The sequence below is a fragment of the Podarcis tiliguerta genome (genome assembly GCF_965153285.1).
Source record: "Podarcis tiliguerta genome assembly, chromosome: Z".
NCBI classification, from domain to species: Eukaryota; Metazoa; Chordata; class Lepidosauria; order Squamata; family Lacertidae; genus Podarcis; species Podarcis tiliguerta.
This window is the reverse complement of record NC_139553.1, coordinates 12,576,960-12,595,736: the sequence shown is the minus strand read 5'-3', so window position 1 is coordinate 12,595,736 and position 18,777 is coordinate 12,576,960. Positions and strand designations below refer to the sequence as shown.

The window sequence follows — 18,777 nt, the reverse complement described above, 5'->3', positions numbered from 1 at the left end:
AAAGGCTGACTTTGTCTGTCACTGGAGCCCTCCCTCCCTCCCTCTCTCCCTCCCGGTTTGGCACAGGTGACTGCTCACCTGCCATACTTAGAAACAGGAAAAGAAAACATCATCTCCTTGACCCTCAATTGTGCATGCATCAAGGAAATTCTTGCTTGACATGCTCCACTAGGGAAATCGCCTTGCCAAGGCCCCGGCTTGTAAACAAAACCTGTGGGCAGGATGTGCCAAAGAGGTGTTGCTCAACTGGGCGTCCACGACACAGAAATGGGCAGGCAAAGCAGAGTCCCAGTTCCAATGACAGGGAGGGAGGGAGGCGGAGGCGGAGGAGGGCATGATTGGCTGCATCAATATCTACAAGAAGGCAACCTTTGTACAGTGGCACATCCACCTGAGTAAGCTTTGTTTGGTGGCGACGGGATCAGACGGTTCGCTAGCTGCATTCCTGATCGGGGTCATCCAGCTTGCCTCTTCTGCCCCCTGGAGGTAAGTGGAGTGGGGCCCCCTCTTATCACGCACGCACCAAAGGCAGGTATGGAGAAAGTGGGTAGCAAAATAAGTTTTCTCTCTCTTAATCATTACTAAAATCAGGAGCCCCATCCAGGAGGTTCAGAACAGCTGTAGGAAAGGACTGGTGCTCCCAATTATCTTGCGGAACATGCTGCCACAACATGCTGTTCACACATCATACTGAGCTCAGCTACAAACTTGCCTCTAGACATTTGCAAGTGTTTGTGTGGAACAGTGTGTGCCCCCTTGATTTGTACAGCTCAGCTATTTGCATACAGATTGTACGCATGTTGGATGTTATTGGAAGAGCTCTAAGGTATGGGCTGTGGCAATGGTAGCCCCTGGGTTTTAGTGATCTGAAAAGAAGTTTGGGTTAGCATCAGAGTTCTGTCCATGACTACTAGTCATGATGGGGAAATGGAACTTCCACGTTCAGGGGCAGTGTATCTCTGTGCATTCAAGAGTGTCAGTTGCTGGGCAGCAATATTAATATGCGGCTGTTGCTTTCATGTCCTGTTTATTGGCCTCAGCAGCCAGCAGTTGGTTGGCTGCTGTGTTGGGGAGCTCTTTTCATATGAATATATATATGTGTGTATATAGGCATTAATGGAGGATTGACCATTGGCCAAGCATGCTGCCTGTCGGTTCCCTCGTGATATCAACATGGCTGCTAGCCATGACAGTTATAGAGCATCTAGGTTCAGGAGCAGTCTATCTTCAAATGCCAATTAGATGGGAAGCAATGGTGAGAGCAGGCAGTTGCTTTCATGCCCTGCCTGTAGAATCCTTGCAGGTCGTTATGGGAAATGGGAAGCAGATATTTCATGGGTTCTGGGTCTGATCCAGCATGGCTCTTTTATTTTCATTCATACAAAGTGGTGCTCTGTTTGTTTGTTTGTTTGTTTGTTTGTTTGTTTGTTTGTTTGTTTTATTGATTAAATGTTTATATGTAATATGAACTTTTCATAAAAGTGAATCAAGTCAACAAAATCATAATCAGTAAAAAGCAAAATAAAACATAATAAAAAACCCAGTAAAACAACAGTAAATACCAGTAGGTTAAAAGAAAATTTTATCCTGCGGAGGCCTGTCTAAGTGGTATAGTTTTTAGAAGGTGTTTGCCAAACCTCTACTGGCAGGGAGTTCCCCAGGGCAGATCCTGCCACACTAAAGGCTTGCTCCTAGTGAAGACCAACCTCAGAGATGTGGGACACCACTGGAAGTGCCCCATTAAGAGGTTCTCGGCAACTGAGATGGCGAGTAAGGGATCAGGTAATCCTGAAGGTACCCTGGGCTCAGGCTGTCTAAGATTTTGTGGATTAACACAAGTACAGTGGTAACTTGGGTTACATACGCTTCAGGTTACAGACTCCGCTAACCCAGAAATAGTACCTCGGGTTAATAACTTTGCTTCGGGATGAGAACAGAAATCGTGCGGCGGCAGCAAGAGGCCCCATTAGCTAAAGTGGTACTTAACCAGTTTCAGGTTAAGCACGGACCTCCAGAACGAATTAAGTTCTTAACCTGAGGTACCTTGAACCTGGTATGGTAGCAAAATGGCAATCATTGTAGTTTTCTTTCTGCTCTGATTTGCAGAGAACGACTTGTGTCTTGGCTTCACTGTAGGCTGAGATAACGACAGCATTCCTTGTCAAAATGATGGTACACCTGCCATGTGTCCCCAGGCAAAGCATTTATTTAGAGCATTTGCAGCCTGCTCTAGAGGAGAAAAGCAAACTCTGGCACCAATTCTTAAACTGATTGCCACAGCCACCAATGGCAGTTTCATTTATTTAACAACTACTACTACTACTACTTTATTATTTCTATCTTGCCCATCTGGCTGTGTTTCCCCAGCCACTCTGGGCGGCTTTCAACAGAACATTAAAAACAGAATAAAACTTCAAACATTAAAAACTTCCCAAAACAGGCTGCCTTGAGATGTCTTCTAAAAGTCAGATAGTTGTTTATTTCCTTGACATTTGAAGGGAGAGCATTCCACAGGGTGGGTGCCACCATCAAGAAGGCCCTCTGCCTGGTTCCCTGTAACCTCGCTTCTTGCAGTGAGGGAGCCGCCAGAAGGCTCTCGGAGATTGACTTCAGTGTCTGGGCTGAATGATGGAGGTGGAAACGCTCCTTCAGGTATACTGGGCCAAAGCCGTTTAGGGCTTTCAAGGTGACCACCGACACTTTGAATTGTGCTCGGAAATGTACTGGGAGGCAATGCAGGTCTTTCAGGACCTGTACTATATGGTCTCAGAGGCTGCTCCCAGTCACCAGTCTAGCTGCCGCATTCTGGATTAGTTGTAGTTTTACAACTATAAATTGCACAAAATGTTTTGTGCATCCGTGCCTAATCTCGCCCTGAATGAATGAATCTTTATTTGCGTCAGCCATTGGCCATAGCAATAAAACAATAATATAATATACAAAGAATAGAAATAAAAAGTCGATTATATAAAATACATTTTAGGGTTTTGAATTAAATAGTGAAATAGTGGATCTTATTTTGATTGCCCCAGCTAAAAACCTTGCAACCTTTGCTGTCACCTGCTCCTCTTGATCTGCCAAGATAAAGGACACTGCGGCAGTGCTTGGGCGACCTAGAATGGACAATAAAAGAGGGGTGATAATCTCTCCCTTTTCTACTTTTTTTTTATTAGTGTGTGTTTTTCTTTTTGTAAATCTACCAAATTTTGTAAATCTACCAAAATATAAAATAACATTGGGATTAAGGTTTTTTCTCAGGACGGTGGAAGGCGTGTGTGCTGTGTGCCGTTGGTGAAGTGGTGGTCTTCTTCTTCTGATAGGACATGCTGGGGGTGTGTGGAATGGGGGTTTGAGGAGGGTTAGCTGAAAATGTCCCTATTTTCACCTGAGGAATGTTGGAGGGAATGTTAGACCAGCTTCCTCTTTGTTATCCTTCCACAGGTAGGCTAAGGCCTACCTGTCCAGACAGAACTTTGGAAATTTAAGGAGCAGGCGACACTGATCACTGACTGGGCTGTGGTCCAGACAAGCAGGATTTTAGTAACTGGTTCCAAATGTGTTCTGATGTATTTCAATTATTGTTTTCAACTAGTCTGTTTTTATGACTCTATATTTTACAACTGAAGTTTTTAAATGCTGTGAGCCACCTTGAATCCCAATCTGGGAGTAAGGTGGGATAGAAATGTAAGAAAGAAAGAAAGAAAGAAAGAAAGAAAGAAAGAAAGAAAGAAAGTAAGTCTGGGGAAATTTCCTGAGGGCCAGACAAAGAGGTATGGAGGGCCGTATTTGGTTCTCAGGTCTGAGGGATACAGCAAACATCACACACACACAGCAGCAACACATTTGCCTCCCCAACGTAATAAGAGTATAGCAATGCTCTACCGATCTCTTAAAGCTCCATCATTTTAACAGTTTCATAGAAAAGAGAATTCTGGCCAGGACAGATTCTCTAGTTTCTGCAGCACTGAGAGGTGATAAACCCTATCTGTAAAGTTCCCTCATCCACAAACGACAAATGGTTCCGCACCTCATATTCCAGGCAACTATTCTGCTTATGTTTCCTCTCCTTGCTACTATTTCCCATGATCTTTTTTGTTTATATGATGCTTTATTCTGATTTGGTTTCATCAATTGTTTGTAGCTATAAAGAGAAAGCAAGATACGTGTTTATTATAATAATGATTTTAAAAGTGATTTCCAAATAAGTCCTGTAGAGAGGAAGTAAAAAAATAGATGGGCTTAAGTGTGACTAACATCTGGATATGATTATGTTGATACAGTACAAATAAATCATTATTTGGATAAGATTATGTTGACATACAGTACAAATAAATCATATACAGAGCAGACCCATGGAAATCAAAGGGAAAGTATGACTCACATTGCTAATTACATAATTATTATCATCATTAGAGGAGCTCTGTCCTCCCTCAGGTGTATTCCTGCCAATCATTTTCTTTACATAAAATAAAAATGGTGAGTGATACCATGGAATGAACCAGCTTAGGTCCAGGGTCTACTTAGGAAGCTGTCATGATGACAGCTAGGTAGAATATTGATCTACCTAGCTCAGTATTGTCTACACTGATTGGCAGCGGCTCTCCAGGGTTTCAGATGGGGAGTTTTCCCCAGTAGTACATGGGTAGGAATTTAACTTGGGACTTCCTGCATGCAAGGCAAATGCTCTACCACTGAGCAACGACACTTCCCTCCTTGTGTGGGACACCTACCAGTTGACTACCAATTACAGACCAGGCCCATAGCTCAGTGGAGCATGAGATTCTTAACCTCAGAGTTTCAGAATCGTGGGTTTGAGCCCCATGTTGGAGGAAAAGAGTCCTGCATTGCAGAGAGTTTAAGTAGATGACCCCCGTGGTCTCTTCCAACTCTTAAGATTCTATGACTTTCTATGAGTGAGTGACTCTGTGGTTGATATAAGATTAATACTGTAATAATAATAATAATAATAATAATAATAATATTTTTTAATTTATACCTCACCCTTCCTGGTTCAAAAACCGGGCTCAGGGCGGCTAACAACAAATTTAAAACACTTAATTGTAAAAGCAGCATAAAATACTGTGTAAAAACATGAACAACAATAAAATTCAAAGTTCAGAAATCACTTTGCGGGAAATCCATATAATAAGCATTCAATAGTCACCAGGGCTAGCTGGCTGAATTAGTCCTACTTGGGCCAGCAAGGAGGCCAGGGGAGAATTAGCTGTGGGGTCTCAGAGTGGGTGATCTTCATAAAAGGGGAGGGGGAGGGAAGAGAAGGGAAATAAAAGATCAGGCTGAGTACAAAGTAAAGGCCAGGCGGAATAGCTCTGTCTTACAGGCCAGACAGAAGGAGATTAAATCCTGAAGGGCCCTAGTCTCATGGGACAGAGCATTCCACCAGGTCGGTGCCATCACTGAGAAGGCCCTGGCCCTGGTGGAGGATAGTCTGACTTCCTTAGGGCCTGGGACCTCTAAACTATGGTTATTCATGGACCTTAAGGTCCTCTGCGGGGCATACCAGGAGAAGCGGGCCCGTAAACACGAGGGCCCTAAGCCACAAAGGGCTTTAAAGGTCGATGAATTTAGGCTGCAATCTTGTACACACCCAGGAGCAATGGAGACTAGTCCATTAGTGCAAATATGGCTCAGTCTCCCTGACTTCAGTCTGCCCTCAGCCACTTCCCCGCTTCCTGCCTTCCTACTTACAACCAGTCCAGGAGATGGCCCAAGCTGCCAGCTTACTTCCTCTCCTTAGTCTCAGTGTTGCCTTTAACTCTGCAGGGAAGAGCATGGGGATAAAACTTACCTGGCTCTGCCTGTCAGCAGCCATGGCGCCACCCTCTGTTTAGCTCCCTGCCTTCTGCCCTACCAGTCCCAATGAGCACCAGCCAACACAGCCTGAAAATAACTTGCATTAAACTCAGTGGGGCTGCACTGTTAAACTTGTGGCTCATTCAGATTACATTTGTAATCACTAAGGCTACCATACACCATGCATTTAACACACACACACACACACACAGAGAGAGAGAGAGAGAGAGAGAGAGAGAGAGAGAGAGAGAGAGAGAATCATAGGAACTGTTGCTTGACAAGGTCTCTCTGTGTGTGTCTCTCCAGCAGTACAATGGCAGATTCAGAAGTGCAGGGTCCCTTCACGGTAATCACCCAAGCCTTCTATGATTACCAGTAACAAGCTTAAAATTTTACTCTGCTTATATTAGAACCGGATGTTTAATCCAGCTCTTGCAGAACACCAGCCAGCAGTCTCAATCAAAAACAGTGATAGGCTGATCAGAGAGGAGATAAGCATTCTTTCTAATAAAGTCCTTTACAAGGTTGGAGGACAGTGCAGGTAAAATAAAACGGGGGGGGGGGGGGAGGAGAGAGAACCAGTGAATTATTAAAAGTGAATTATTATACACAGCATATATGGGTGCTGCTTTGCATATCGTTCCGGAAACAATATTGTCCACCAAGGCCAGCCTCCTTTCAAAATGCAGAATATCACCTCTGTAGGAGGACAGATAATATTGCATGTTATGCACAGGAGTCAGCAGCTTGATGAGTTTCAGATGTTTTTTCTTGTCAGACTGTTCCTAAAAGAACACCGGCTTCTAACTAAGGCCACATTCATACATTTAAAGCACCACTATACCACTTGAAATAGTCATTAAGTTCCCTCAAAGAATTTGGGGTTCCCAGAGTTCCTGTGAAGAGATACTGACTGTTAAACCACTCTGAGAATTGTAGCTCTGGGAGGGTAATGGGATGTCTCCTGACATCTCTGAGCACCCTCAACAAACTACAAACTTCACAGAATTCTTGGCAGGAAGCCATGACTGTTTCAAGTGGTACCGTAGCACTTTAAATGTATGGTGTGGCCCAATAATGTACTGATTCTGCCTTCAGATTCCGATGATGATCCTTGAAGAAAGTTGAAGCAGAAGAGCTTGTAAGAGCAAGACTGGGGTTGATTTTGGGGAAACTTTCCTTATTTTTTAAGGGTAGAAGCAGCAGTGCAGCCCCAGGAACAGGCCCGTTTCCTCAGCACCCTCATACAGTCACCCTAGACACATTTACCTGGGAGGAAGTCCCTTTGTACTCCATGGATCTTCTCCATTGAGTGGAAAGGGACTTCCTCCCTGGTACAGAAGCTGTTTTAGGGCAGCTCCACCGGTTCCCCCACACAGGGCACTGAGTGGAGAGTGCGCCCAATAACCACTTACCTCCTTCCCAAAGCCTAGTTAGCGCTTCCCCAGCTTTGGGAATGGGATGGGAGGGTTCGCACCTCCTTCCCAAAGCCCAGGACAGTGGCCTAGCTCAGGGGACCATAGTACCAAAGTCCAGCCCTACCAGGCAAATGTGATAGGATGATTTAATGCAACCATAAATACACTCATGCATCTCTTTATCATCTAGGCTGTCTGCTTGTTGATGTTAAATGTCAGACAGGTGCCTAAGGTTGAGTTTTTACTCAGTAAAGACTGCAGACGGCATTTTCTTTCATTTGTTTGGAAGATTAGTAGTTCAAGGGCACTACGTTTAGGGGTCGGCATTGTACAGGAGCAACAGGCCCCTTGCGAATAACACACACTCCAGTGGGGGCTGGATGACTGCAATTCTGCCCTTCTTCCCATGGGCATAGTCAAGTGGGGAGGGGGAGCTGACCACCCAATCAATAAAAATAAATAAAATTCCATAGGTAACTGAGGTCCTGCTCCCCCCCTTTCCTACTTCCTCCCCACCCAGAGATCTGAACTGATTACTTGCAGAGGGATTTTGGTTAGGGGATATCTCCCAGCCCCACCTGGAGATTGTGAGAATTGGGAATTTCTGCATGCAAACTACTCCTCAGCTATGGCCCTTCCCCTAAATATATTTTTTTATAAAGCAAGAGTCCTGAACAAAGAGCTGTTTCTTTAAAATAGGAACATAGACAGCTGCCTGATCAGCATCAGTCAGACCCATTGGTCTTTCTAGCTCCATATAGTGGACACTGACTGGCAGCAGCTCTCCAGGGTTTCAGGCCTGTCCCACCTATTACTGGAGGTGCTGGGGATTGAACCTGCAGCCTTTTGCCTGCAAAGAAGATACCCTACCATTGAAGATTCCACCCCTCGTGCCAAAGATCTGGATGGATGACAGTGCTTGCGGAATAAGGTTCCAGTCCTCATGGTTCTGAGTATGAATAGAAAGCTGCCTTGTACCAAGCAAGACCATTGGTCCATCTAGCACAGTATTGTCTACACTGACTGGCAATGGCTCTCCTGGCTCTTTTCCCAGTCCTACCTGGAGATGCTGTTGGGGATTGAGCCTGGGACCTTCTGCATGCAAAGCAGATGTTCTACCGTTGAGCTGTCCCTTCCTCAGCATTAAGCTATTACTCATATCACAGGTGCGAGTGTGGTTTTAGAGTAAAAAAATTTTTATCCCTACTTCCCCATGTACCTTCAGCCTTCCTCCACACACACACACACACACACACACACAGAGAGAGAGAGAGAGAGAGAGAGAGAGAGAGAGAGAGAGACCTATATTTTCTTGCTTTCCATGTCTGCCACTGAACCGACCAAACTTCCTGGATTTTTCCATATACCTTTGTTTCAAGTGAAATGACGCAAAAACACACTGTACCTAACCTTTCGTAAGCGAGACTTGAGACTTATCGCACGATCCATCTTCATTAAATAATAATAATAAAAGTAGTGACAGACCTCAGCTGACAACGTGACTGAGTGCATTAGACATTTAAAGTGTTTTTTAAAATATCCTGCTCTTGCAGGAGAACAACCTGCCAGGCCGCTGTAAACTTGTTCAAACAGCAATGTTCTTGTGCTGTAAGAGATGTCAGCGCCGCTATTTTAAAGGGCATAGGAGGCTGTTGCAGCCCAGATGTTATCTTGCAAACTCCCCTGACTGAACCCTGAGCCCCAATTAAAGGGGATGTCATGCGTGCCATACCCTTAACTGGAAGGGCAGGATACCAAAGGATGACCAATTCATTTATCATAAATTTATTTACATTATTACATGTGGCATTACAGTATTTATGTTTACTTGTGGGATTAATTTACCCCATACATGCCAACTTGACAACTTCACTCTCAGGAATCAGCACTCTTACAAGTGCAATGCAATACTTGCTCCACACCTGAAAGAAATTGAAATTTTAGCTTGGGGGCACTTACACTTTGGAACTCCCTGCCTATTGACAGCCGGTGGGCGCCTTCCACATCTATTTAAAACATTTTTGTTTAGTCAAGCCTATCCAGACATGTAGATGTGACTTGTTTTGTTTTTAGCAAGCGTTGATTTTAATCATCTTTTGAATATTTTGAATACCTGGTTTTTATCAATAATTTCAATGTTTTCTTTTATATAATTGTAAACTGCGTAGGGGTTCTTGTTTTTCTGGACACCACAGTTTAAGAAAGATATTGACACGCTGGAGGTTTAGGATCAGAGTTTTCCTTCTCCTATATGGGCTGCCTTCCCAGGTTGACAAGTTCCATCTGCCCCTCACTTCCCTCTACAGCACATGCAGAAACCACCTTCTTGACCATTGGACCCACTATTGGTCTCATCTGCTCAATCTGTCGGAGCCTGTCTTTGCATTCAGGGAAGTCCCTAACTCACCAAGGGTTTGAGACCCATCAGCTACCTTCACCGGGTTTAGCTGGCCTGTTGAAGCCATTCCCGGGTTGTGGCCGCTGTCACATGCTGACAACTTCTAGGAGCCACATATGAGAGCTAGGTGCAGAGTCGGGGCCAAAGGAGGACAAACTACCCCAGAAGGAACATGATGTGTTACCCACCAGAGGTACTACCTCTCCCCTAACACTCCATACACCCCATTGTTAGATATAATATAATTAATAGAATACGGGGTGGCGCTGTGGTCTAAACCACTGAGCCTCTTGAGCTTGCCAATCAGAAGGTCGGTGGTTTGAATCCCCACGACGGGGTGAGCTCCCGTTGCTCGGTCCTAGCTCCTGCCAACCTAGCAGTTCAAAAGGATGTCAGTGTAAGTAGAAAAATAGGTACTGCTCCGGCAGGAAAGTAAACAGCATTTCCAGGCGCTCTGGCTTCTGCCATGGTGTTCAGTTGTGCCAAAAGCAGTATAGTCATGCTGGCCACATAACCTGGAAAGCTGTCTGTGGACAAATGCCGGCTCCCTCGGCCTGAAAATGAGATGAGTGCTGCAGGGATTCAGGCAAGAGAACATTTCTGGCCCTGCCTGGAGATGCCATTGGGGATTGAACCTGGGACCTTCTGCATGCAAAGCAGGTTCTCTGCCCCTTCCTCACAGGACTCAGTCACCAGGCTCCCTCAGCATTCTCTTTGCCAATCTTCCCAGGGCATGTTAGAATAGGTGTACAGGACCCCTGGTCTGCTGGCTTAATTAGCGTGCCTCTACCCCGGCCATTTCAACCAAGCCACATCAAGTGTTGGGCATGTAAGGATGCAGCCAACCCAAAAGGGTTTTTTCAGGAAGTAACAATCAACTGGCCAGTGGCACATGCAAAGCCCTGTGCACCCAGATACACAACTCCGAAAGACCCAGCAATCAGCTGATTTCAAACCCTGCAACAGGGGATGATGTCATTGTGATACCAGGTGATTGACAAGTGGCCAGCACCACTCCCTGTCAGACTTCACCCGCCAAGGGTGGGGGAGGTAACAACCCGCTGGCTATCCAGATCTACCTCACCACACTTGGTTTACACAGACCAATGGGAAGGCAGCATATTTCATGATGGGCAGGTGTGGCTGGTATCAAATCCTTCAGGTGCTCCTCCATCCGCATCCTACCCACGACTGGCTCTTTGGAATGTGCTGGTGCTGTTTGCCAAGGTTTTATTTCTGGGCAGAAGCCCAAGGCCTTGTTGAACATATGGGTGGATCCCTTTGTTGATCCTGTTTTCGTGAGCTTATTTATTGGCAGTGGATTTATCTAAGGCCTGTTATATATAGTTTCTTTGAAAGGGAATGTTAGACAAGCTATGCCAGCTGTCAAATGGGTGACGGGCAAGGAAGCTGCTGAATCAGACCCATTAGGCCATGGGTCGGCAAACTAAGGTCCGCGGGCCGGATCAGGCCCAATGGCCTTTTGGATCTGGCCCATGGACGGTCCGAGAATCCAGGCAGCCAGCATAGTGCGCACGATGGTTTTTGCAACTCAACCAGGCTTGGGGGTCAAGAGTGAGGCAGGCGGCTGCTTGAGGCAAGCCCCTTCTCCGTCTGTCATGCGTACGCAGCAATCTTTTCTTCCGGGGTGGGGGGTGGGGAAGAGGGAAAAGGAGCCACAGTTTGGATTTCCACAATGGAACTGCTGGTGACTGACCTCAGGAAGGGCAGTTGCGGGAGGTGCCTTGGGAACGACGCCCGCCAGTGTCTGTGGCGGTGGTGCTTCCCGCCGGAGGAAGCAGGGAGCGCCTGGGAGGCTGCACTCCGAATCCGTTCTGTGCTCTGCTGGGGAGGCTGCTTGTTAGCTACACTGTGCGAGCCATGGAAAGGTAAATACCTGCTGCTGCCTCGTCTTCCCTCACACAGGAAAAATAACGCTTTGGCTTGAGTGGCGCTGGTCTGACTTAGCGTGGCCGACGGCTTTTCCCTTCACTCACGCATACACACACGCTCTCCAGGGCTGACAGGAATGGTATGCTTACCTCAGCCCCCCACCCCGCCTTATGAGAGAAATAATAACTGACAACGTGTAAAACGCAAAGGAAGCAGCATGGGTGTGTGAGGGAACACCCCCCCCCCAAAAAAAGAATCACATTTGGGCAACATTGGGGTTGGTCCCAATAAGGGTTTTTGCCAAAAATGTGGGTCATAATCATGGCAACATATAGTCTGGCCCCCCACAAAGTCTGAGGGACAGTGGACCGGCCCCCTGCTGAAAAAGTTTGCTGACCCCTGCATTAGGCGATCTAGCTCAGTACTGCCCACACTAACTGGCAGCAGCTGTCCAGGGTTTCACGGAACAGTGTGAGAGTTGTTAGGGAACCCTTATCCCAGAATTGTAAAGGAATATGGGTCTCCTCTTTGCACACTTAACAAACTACAGCTCCCAGGACTCTGTGGAAAGCCATGTCTGTTTAAAGTGGCATGATACTGCTTTGAATGTACAGTGCACATGTGGCCTCAGATGCTTCACTAACTTTAGGTGGCTTAGGAAGAAATGGATGGAGGAGAGAAGAGCCATCAGCCATAGTAGTTGAAAGGAACCTCCAGGCAAGGGATTACACAGTCTTAATCTTTAAAAAAAAAAAGAAAAGAAAAGAAACACTTATGATATGTGAACTGCCAAATTCTACTTTTCAAGCAAGGGTAAGCCAGGAAAGAAAACGCAGGCAGAGAATACCTTTCAGAAGTTGGCAAGGTCTGATTGGGGAGGTGGGTTAAGGTAAGGTTACCAGGTTTTTTTCCAGTGAATCCAGGGACAATTTTCAATGGATTTGTAAATCTGGGGACTGTCCCTGGGAAATGGGGACGTCTGGTAACCTTAGGTTGAGGTGCTCATTTGTTGCACGTTATGGAGGAATGTCCTCTATTTGACAGCGTTCTCTATTTCTCTATTTAACAGGCCATCCAATACAAGTCAACAACTTTAGGCGGGGATACCAGTCATTCAGTTCCCAACTAGTTGAAATTCACAAGAGGAGCATAAAGCCAACATTCTGTCTATAGTTCTATGCTCCCACCACCCGATAGAATATAGAGGTAGAGGTAGATTGCATTTGAACATAAATGCTCCATTCTTACCTTTCATGACTAGTAGGATCTTATCTTATCTTATCAATAGCTTATCTACAGCAGCATCCTGGATCTCCCAGTGGCCAGCCAAATGCCCCAGGGAATTCCACAAAGAGGGCTTGAAACCAAACAGTACTCAAAAAGTATTGATTGATTTTAATATTATCAACTTCTGTTCTGTCCCCTGCTGTTTAACGGAATTTGGAGGAAACCTGAAAAAGGCACGGCAGTTATTTCCTTGAAGAGAGGATTGGCGTAACCTGCCAAGCCCCCCCCCCCCCAAATATTTATCTTGCCACAACATATAGTAGACTTCAGGTTCGTTCTCAGCTAAGCCACACAGCAAATTCTGCTGTAGCCACCAAGACTAACACATTAACCTTCCTTTTCAAAGCCAAAAAGGCACCCACCATGTCTGTCTATGTTCTATCCTAGGGTTGCCATATTTCAAAAAGTGAAAATCTGGACACAAAGAAATTGTTTTTTACCCACTTTTAAGAAAATTCACCAAAATCTACATTTCCGACATGGGTTGCCATACGTCTGGGTTTTCCTGGACATTTGAGGGATTTCTGCCTGGACACAACTGCCAAATCCCAGGAATCACCAGGAAATTCCGGGCATATGGCAACCTTATATCCACTGGTGAAGGCATTGCAACTCTGGATAACAGTTCCTGGGAATCACCAGTGGGGGAGAGTTGCTCTAGCGCTCACTTCCTGCTTGCGGCCTCTCCATGGACATCTGTTTGGGCCTTTGTCCTAATCTTGCAGGTCTCTTATTATTTGCTTCTGAGGAAAAGTGCTGATTCACATGCTGCTTGGTAAACAAAGAGCTGGTGTGGTATGAGCTGAGTAATCACTTGTTCAAATGTCACTCCCACCATAGATGCATTAAATTACCTTTAGAAAGCACTTATATGGCCTCAGACAACTCACTCCATTCTCAGTCACAGCTACCTGCCAGTGAGAACTAAGAGCTTTCTAGGTTCCTGCTGCTGCTATTGCAGCAGCATCAGCAGCACTTACAGAGTTAAAAGAAAAAGAAAAACCAATTGCACCTGTTTATCTACCGTGTGGCCTTGGGAGCTTTCTTTTCCATTTGGATATCTTTAGTGATCCATGTAATTGATTCTGGCACAAAGTCAAGCAGCAATCAGACGTGTCGGCCAGAGATTAACACACCCATACCTACACATACCAGGGCTTTTTCCCCTCCCCGGTTTCAAAATTTTCAATAGTGAAAGAATTGGGGGAATCGTCATTTAGAAGCAAAGTGCAAAAGCTGTCCAGATGTGGAAGTCATCAACTGCATCCCCCAGGATCCTGGGCTCAGTTACAACATAAGAATTTCCCAGAATTTGCATTTGTTACCGATGCCCCAACTGTACCTGCCGGTGGGCAAGTAACTCAGTTGGGAGTGATCTGCAGAGGGTTGGATTAGGTGACCCTTTAGGTCCCTTCCAACGCTACAGTTTTATGTTTCTGTGATTCGTGTTTGCCTCCAGCCATACAGAAATGCATTGCCCTGGTATACAGTGGTACAGTGGTACCTTGTAAGATGAATGCCTCGCAAGACGAAAAACTCGCAAGACGAAAGAGTTTTTTGTTTTTTGAGTTGCTTCGCAAGACGAATTTGCCTATGGGCTTGCTTCGCAAGATGAAAACATCTTGCGCCTTTTTCTTAAAACCGTCAATGCATTCCTATGGGAAACCGTCAATGCATTTCCAATGGGAAACCGTGCTTCGCAAGAAGAAAAATTCACAAGACAAAAAAACTTGCAGAACGAATTAATTTCGTCTTGCGAGGCATCACTGTACCTCAGGCTACAGACGCTTCAGGTTACAGATGCCGCTAGCCCAGAAATAGTACGTCGGGTTAAGAACTTTGCTTCAGGATGAGAACAGAAATTGCACAGCAGCGGTGTGGCAGCAGCAGTGGGAGGCCCCATTAGCTAAAATGGTACCTCAGGTTAAGAACAGTATCAGGTTAAGAACGAACCTCCAGAACGAATTAAGTTCTTAACCCGAGGTACCACTGTAATGCATTTACTGTATCAAGCTTTCAAAATACTGTATGTACATCTCCACCCCCATCGTTCAGCCCGGACACTGAGGAGGTCCAGCTCCGAGGGCCTTCTGGCAGTTCCCTCATTGCGAGAAGCAAAGCTACAGGGAAGCAGGCAGTAGGCCTTCTCGCTAGTGCCGCCCACCCTGTGGAACGCCCTCCCATCAGATGTCAAAGAGAACAACAACTACCTCACATTCAGAAGACATCTTAAGGCAGCCCTGTTCAGGGAAGTTTTTAATGTGTGACAACTTAGTGTGTTTTTGGTCTTTGTGGAAGCCGCCCAGAGTGGCTGGGGATGCCCAGCCAGATGGGAGGGGTACAAATAATAAAATATTATTATATTATTATTATTATGTACGCGGAAATGGAAATAAATCCACAAAAGTTCCTATCCCCACCCAACTGCAAAAATAAAAACCCAGACTATTTCCCCATATGCCCTTTAGTCATTCATTCACTCATTTAATCTTGACTTAAAAGTGGCTATTCAGGACTGGTAATAAGCTTACATTCTAAAAGTCATAGAGGGGAGGGGGAAGGGGTAGCAAACTCAGGGACCAGTTCAGTTGCCCAGATATCCCCGTGACAGAAGGTGATTATGGCAGGGTTGCCATATTCACAAAAGTGAAAATCCAGACAAAGTACAGTGGTACCCCGCAAGACGAATGCCTCACAAGACGGAAAACCCGCTAGACGAAAGGGTTTTCCATTTTGGAGGTGCTTCGCAGGACGATATTCCTATGGGCTTGCTTTACATCACGAAAATGTCTTGCGATTCCTGGGGGTTTTTTTCCGCTCCCCACCCCCTTTTTCTAAGGCACTAAGCTGCTAATAGCCTTTTAGCAGCTAATCCGCTAATCCCTTAAGCCTTTAATAGCCGCTAATAGCCGCTAAACCGCTAATAGCGCTAATCCGCTAATCTGCTAATGGGGTTGCTTCACAAGACGAAAAAACCGCTAGACGAAGAGACTCCCGGAACGGATTCTTTTCGTCTTGCGAGGCACCACTGTAGTTGTTAAGTTGTTAAATCTTTGGGATTTTTACAGCATTTTTCTTAAGAAATTGCTCTAGTTGCCATATATCTGGGTTTCCCCAGACATCTTGCTAATTCAATGAAAATCTGCCCGGATGCCATTTTGACAGCCTGATTCCCAGACATGTCCAGGAAAACCGAGATGTATGGCAGCCCTAGATGATGGACTCTCCCTTGTCAGAGCTTGGTTGGTTGGTCTCTGTCGGGGATGATAAAACGTCAAGATTCCTGTACCAAGAAGATTAGAGGACTTCCCTGGTCCCTCCCAACTCATGAGTCTATGATTCTATTATCTTGATGGATGGACAGAAAATTCTTCATGTTTTTATATATTTAGCTATGGGCAACAAATGGAGCAACTGGTACCTCCCAGCAGCCCTGGTGATTCTGAGCATGTTCTCCCTCACGGCCCTGCTCCTCATTGTGGTGGGAAACCACAATGTCACACTGCCTCCAGATAATAAGGTGAGTGTGCAGCAATACCTGATACCATGGACCTTTCTTTGAGGCAAACAAGTCAGTTGTTTAAGAAATAAATGTCTTCCTATTATATAGGTGTGGGGAACCTCAGGCTTCTCCATTTGGCCTCCAGGACTCTCCCCAGGCCATACACCCCTCTCCAGTCACACCCCTCATTGGGCTCTTTGAACTTTTCTGCCTGGCTGGAACATGTCCCCTTGAACTCTGGTTATAACTCTTCTTTGTCTGGATGAAGGGTTTGTGGGTGGGTGTAGGGGTAAGCTAGCCCACTGTACAAAGTGAAGAGAAACACTCATTGCTCCACTTACCTGTTGCTGCTCACCCAGGGAGTTACCCAGAAAGAAATTTGGCCCTCCGGCCAAGGAAGTTCCCCCACTTCTATCTTAAACCCTGATGAGAGTTCAGTGGTTTGTTTGTTTGTTTGTTTGTTTGTTTGTTTTGCATTCTAACTTAGCAGCTCAGGTTTTGTACCACCTGACTCTTTCATTCTAAATGTCTCCCCCTCCAGTACGGGCTGGTGTTTGATGCGGGCTCATCCCACACCTCGCTGTTCGTCTACCAGTGGCCAATGGACAAAGAGAACAACACAGGCGTGGTCAGCCAAACCTTCTCCTGTCATGTCAATGGTCAGCTTCTCCTAGTTACATAAAAACATGGCAGGGGCATCTGAGGAAGGTGGGAGAGGGATCCAGAAGGTCTAAGATATCAGCTATATTCAATACAACATTGATTATGGAATATTGAATACAGTTGACTCTCAGCTTATGTGGGGGTTAGGTTCTGTACTGCATAAAGACAAAATTGCATAAAGACAAAATACTCTCTCTGCACCTCCGAATACCCTCCCAAGATGAGTGTAACAGTGGCTGGGATTGCTGACCTTCCCCCTCCCATACAGCACCTGCCCCCTTTTTATTTATTTGTAAAAAAAATCGGCCAAGCGCGTAAAGCTGACTTTGCGCAAATTAAATATGCCTAAATTGTGAGTCGACTGTATATGGGTCACACAGAGAGAGAGAGGGAGGAGAAGCGATGTCACTCAGAGAGGGGGTGTCAGAAAGGGGGTATGAGAAGGAGAGCTGGGTATCAGAGAGCGCTGGGGTGTCACAGAAAATAGAGGGGATGTCATGGGTGGGTGGGTGGGTGAAGGAGGGAGAGTAGGGATAGTGGGGATTCAGTTCAGTTTGCAATTAAAAGGGAACTTAACCTAATTCGCATTTTGCAAAACAATAAAAAACTGTTTAAAGTTCTGTCACAGCGCTTTTAATGTGTGGTGTGAATGTGGTCTAGGTTAAGCAAAATTACCTACAAACACAGGGATATTAGGATAAATTTGCACTAAAAGCCTTGATGGTGACTTAAAAAAATAAGCTGAAGTTCTGGATATATGAGGAACCGAAATTAAGATGGGAAAAAGTAATAAGTGCTTTTTTGTGTGTTTCAGGGAGCGGGATATCAAGTTATGCCAAAAACCCTCCGCAGGCAGGTGCCTCCCTCAAGGAATGCCTGGATGCTGCTATGACCGTGATCCCCCCAGAAAGGCAGCAGGAGACGCCAGCTTATCTGGGAGCCACAGCCGGCATGAGACTGTTGAGGTACAAAGACAAAGAGCCAGGGTTTACAGATGTAGGTGCAACCAGTCATGTTAGCAAAACAGCTGCCCAATAATAATAATAAAGGGTCTCAGACTAGGAGTCTCAATTTTGAGTTGCTTTTTTTTTAAAGGAGCAAGTGTCTAGTCTTTAGGGATGCAAATACAGTATAGGCCTGAAAGGGCAGCAGTTCTAAGGGTACAAGGCATGGCTTAGGTCCAAGCTATCTGAAAAGCTCCATTCCATCATAGGAACTTGGCTGAGAGCTCAGATATTTAGGGGAGGCCCCTCCCACAGTCTCACCACCCTCACAGGCATGCTTGTTAGGGACATGGGAGAGGGCCTACTTGGTGGCTGCTCCTGGACTCTGGAACTCCCCCCCCCCAAAAAAAAAACCTAGACTGGCCCCCTCTCTGGTGTCATTCTGCCAGCAGATGATGACCTTCTTGTTCCAACAGGCTTGGGAGAATTGATTTTTAAGAAAAGGATTTGCGTTGTGCTGTTTATATTGTAACTATCTACATGTTTTTAATCTCTCTTTCCACCTCCTCTCTAAGTTTGAAACCTATGATTGTTTAATTGTTTTTAATTATTGTTTTCCCCCTATGTTTATAGTAATTCTTATTTTTATATGTAAGCTCCCTTCAGTACTATCAGAGGGAAAAGGTGGGGTACAAATAAATATATTGTTGTGCATCACCCCAATACCTGAGCAGTGTGAGATTCCAGGGTTTCCGGTTGGCTTACTCAAGGTTAATGTTTCATTTCTGGAAAATAAGGCACAGCAGAGGCTGTGGTGTCTTGATGATATATGGTTTATTTACACACAAATACAAACTG

The 18,777-nt window shown here is 45.5% G+C and overlaps 1 protein-coding gene across 1 annotated transcript in view; it reads left to right on the top strand.

The window, feature by feature from the left end:
* The first annotated feature begins 294 nt into the window (after positions 1 to 294).
* ENTPD8 (ectonucleoside triphosphate diphosphohydrolase 8) overlaps positions 295 to 18,777 on the top strand; it is a 29,291-nt gene continuing 10,808 nt past the window's right edge. Inside the window, exons 1-4 of the mRNA XM_083423810.1 lie at positions 295 to 486; positions 16,203 to 16,330; positions 16,854 to 16,971; positions 17,790 to 17,940. Coding sequence (XP_083279936.1) covers positions 16,205 to 16,330; positions 16,854 to 16,971; positions 17,790 to 17,940 — 395 coding nt within the window. The 5' untranslated portion in view covers positions 295 to 486; positions 16,203 to 16,204. The remainder of the gene's footprint in view (positions 487 to 16,202; positions 16,331 to 16,853; positions 16,972 to 17,789; positions 17,941 to 18,777) is intronic.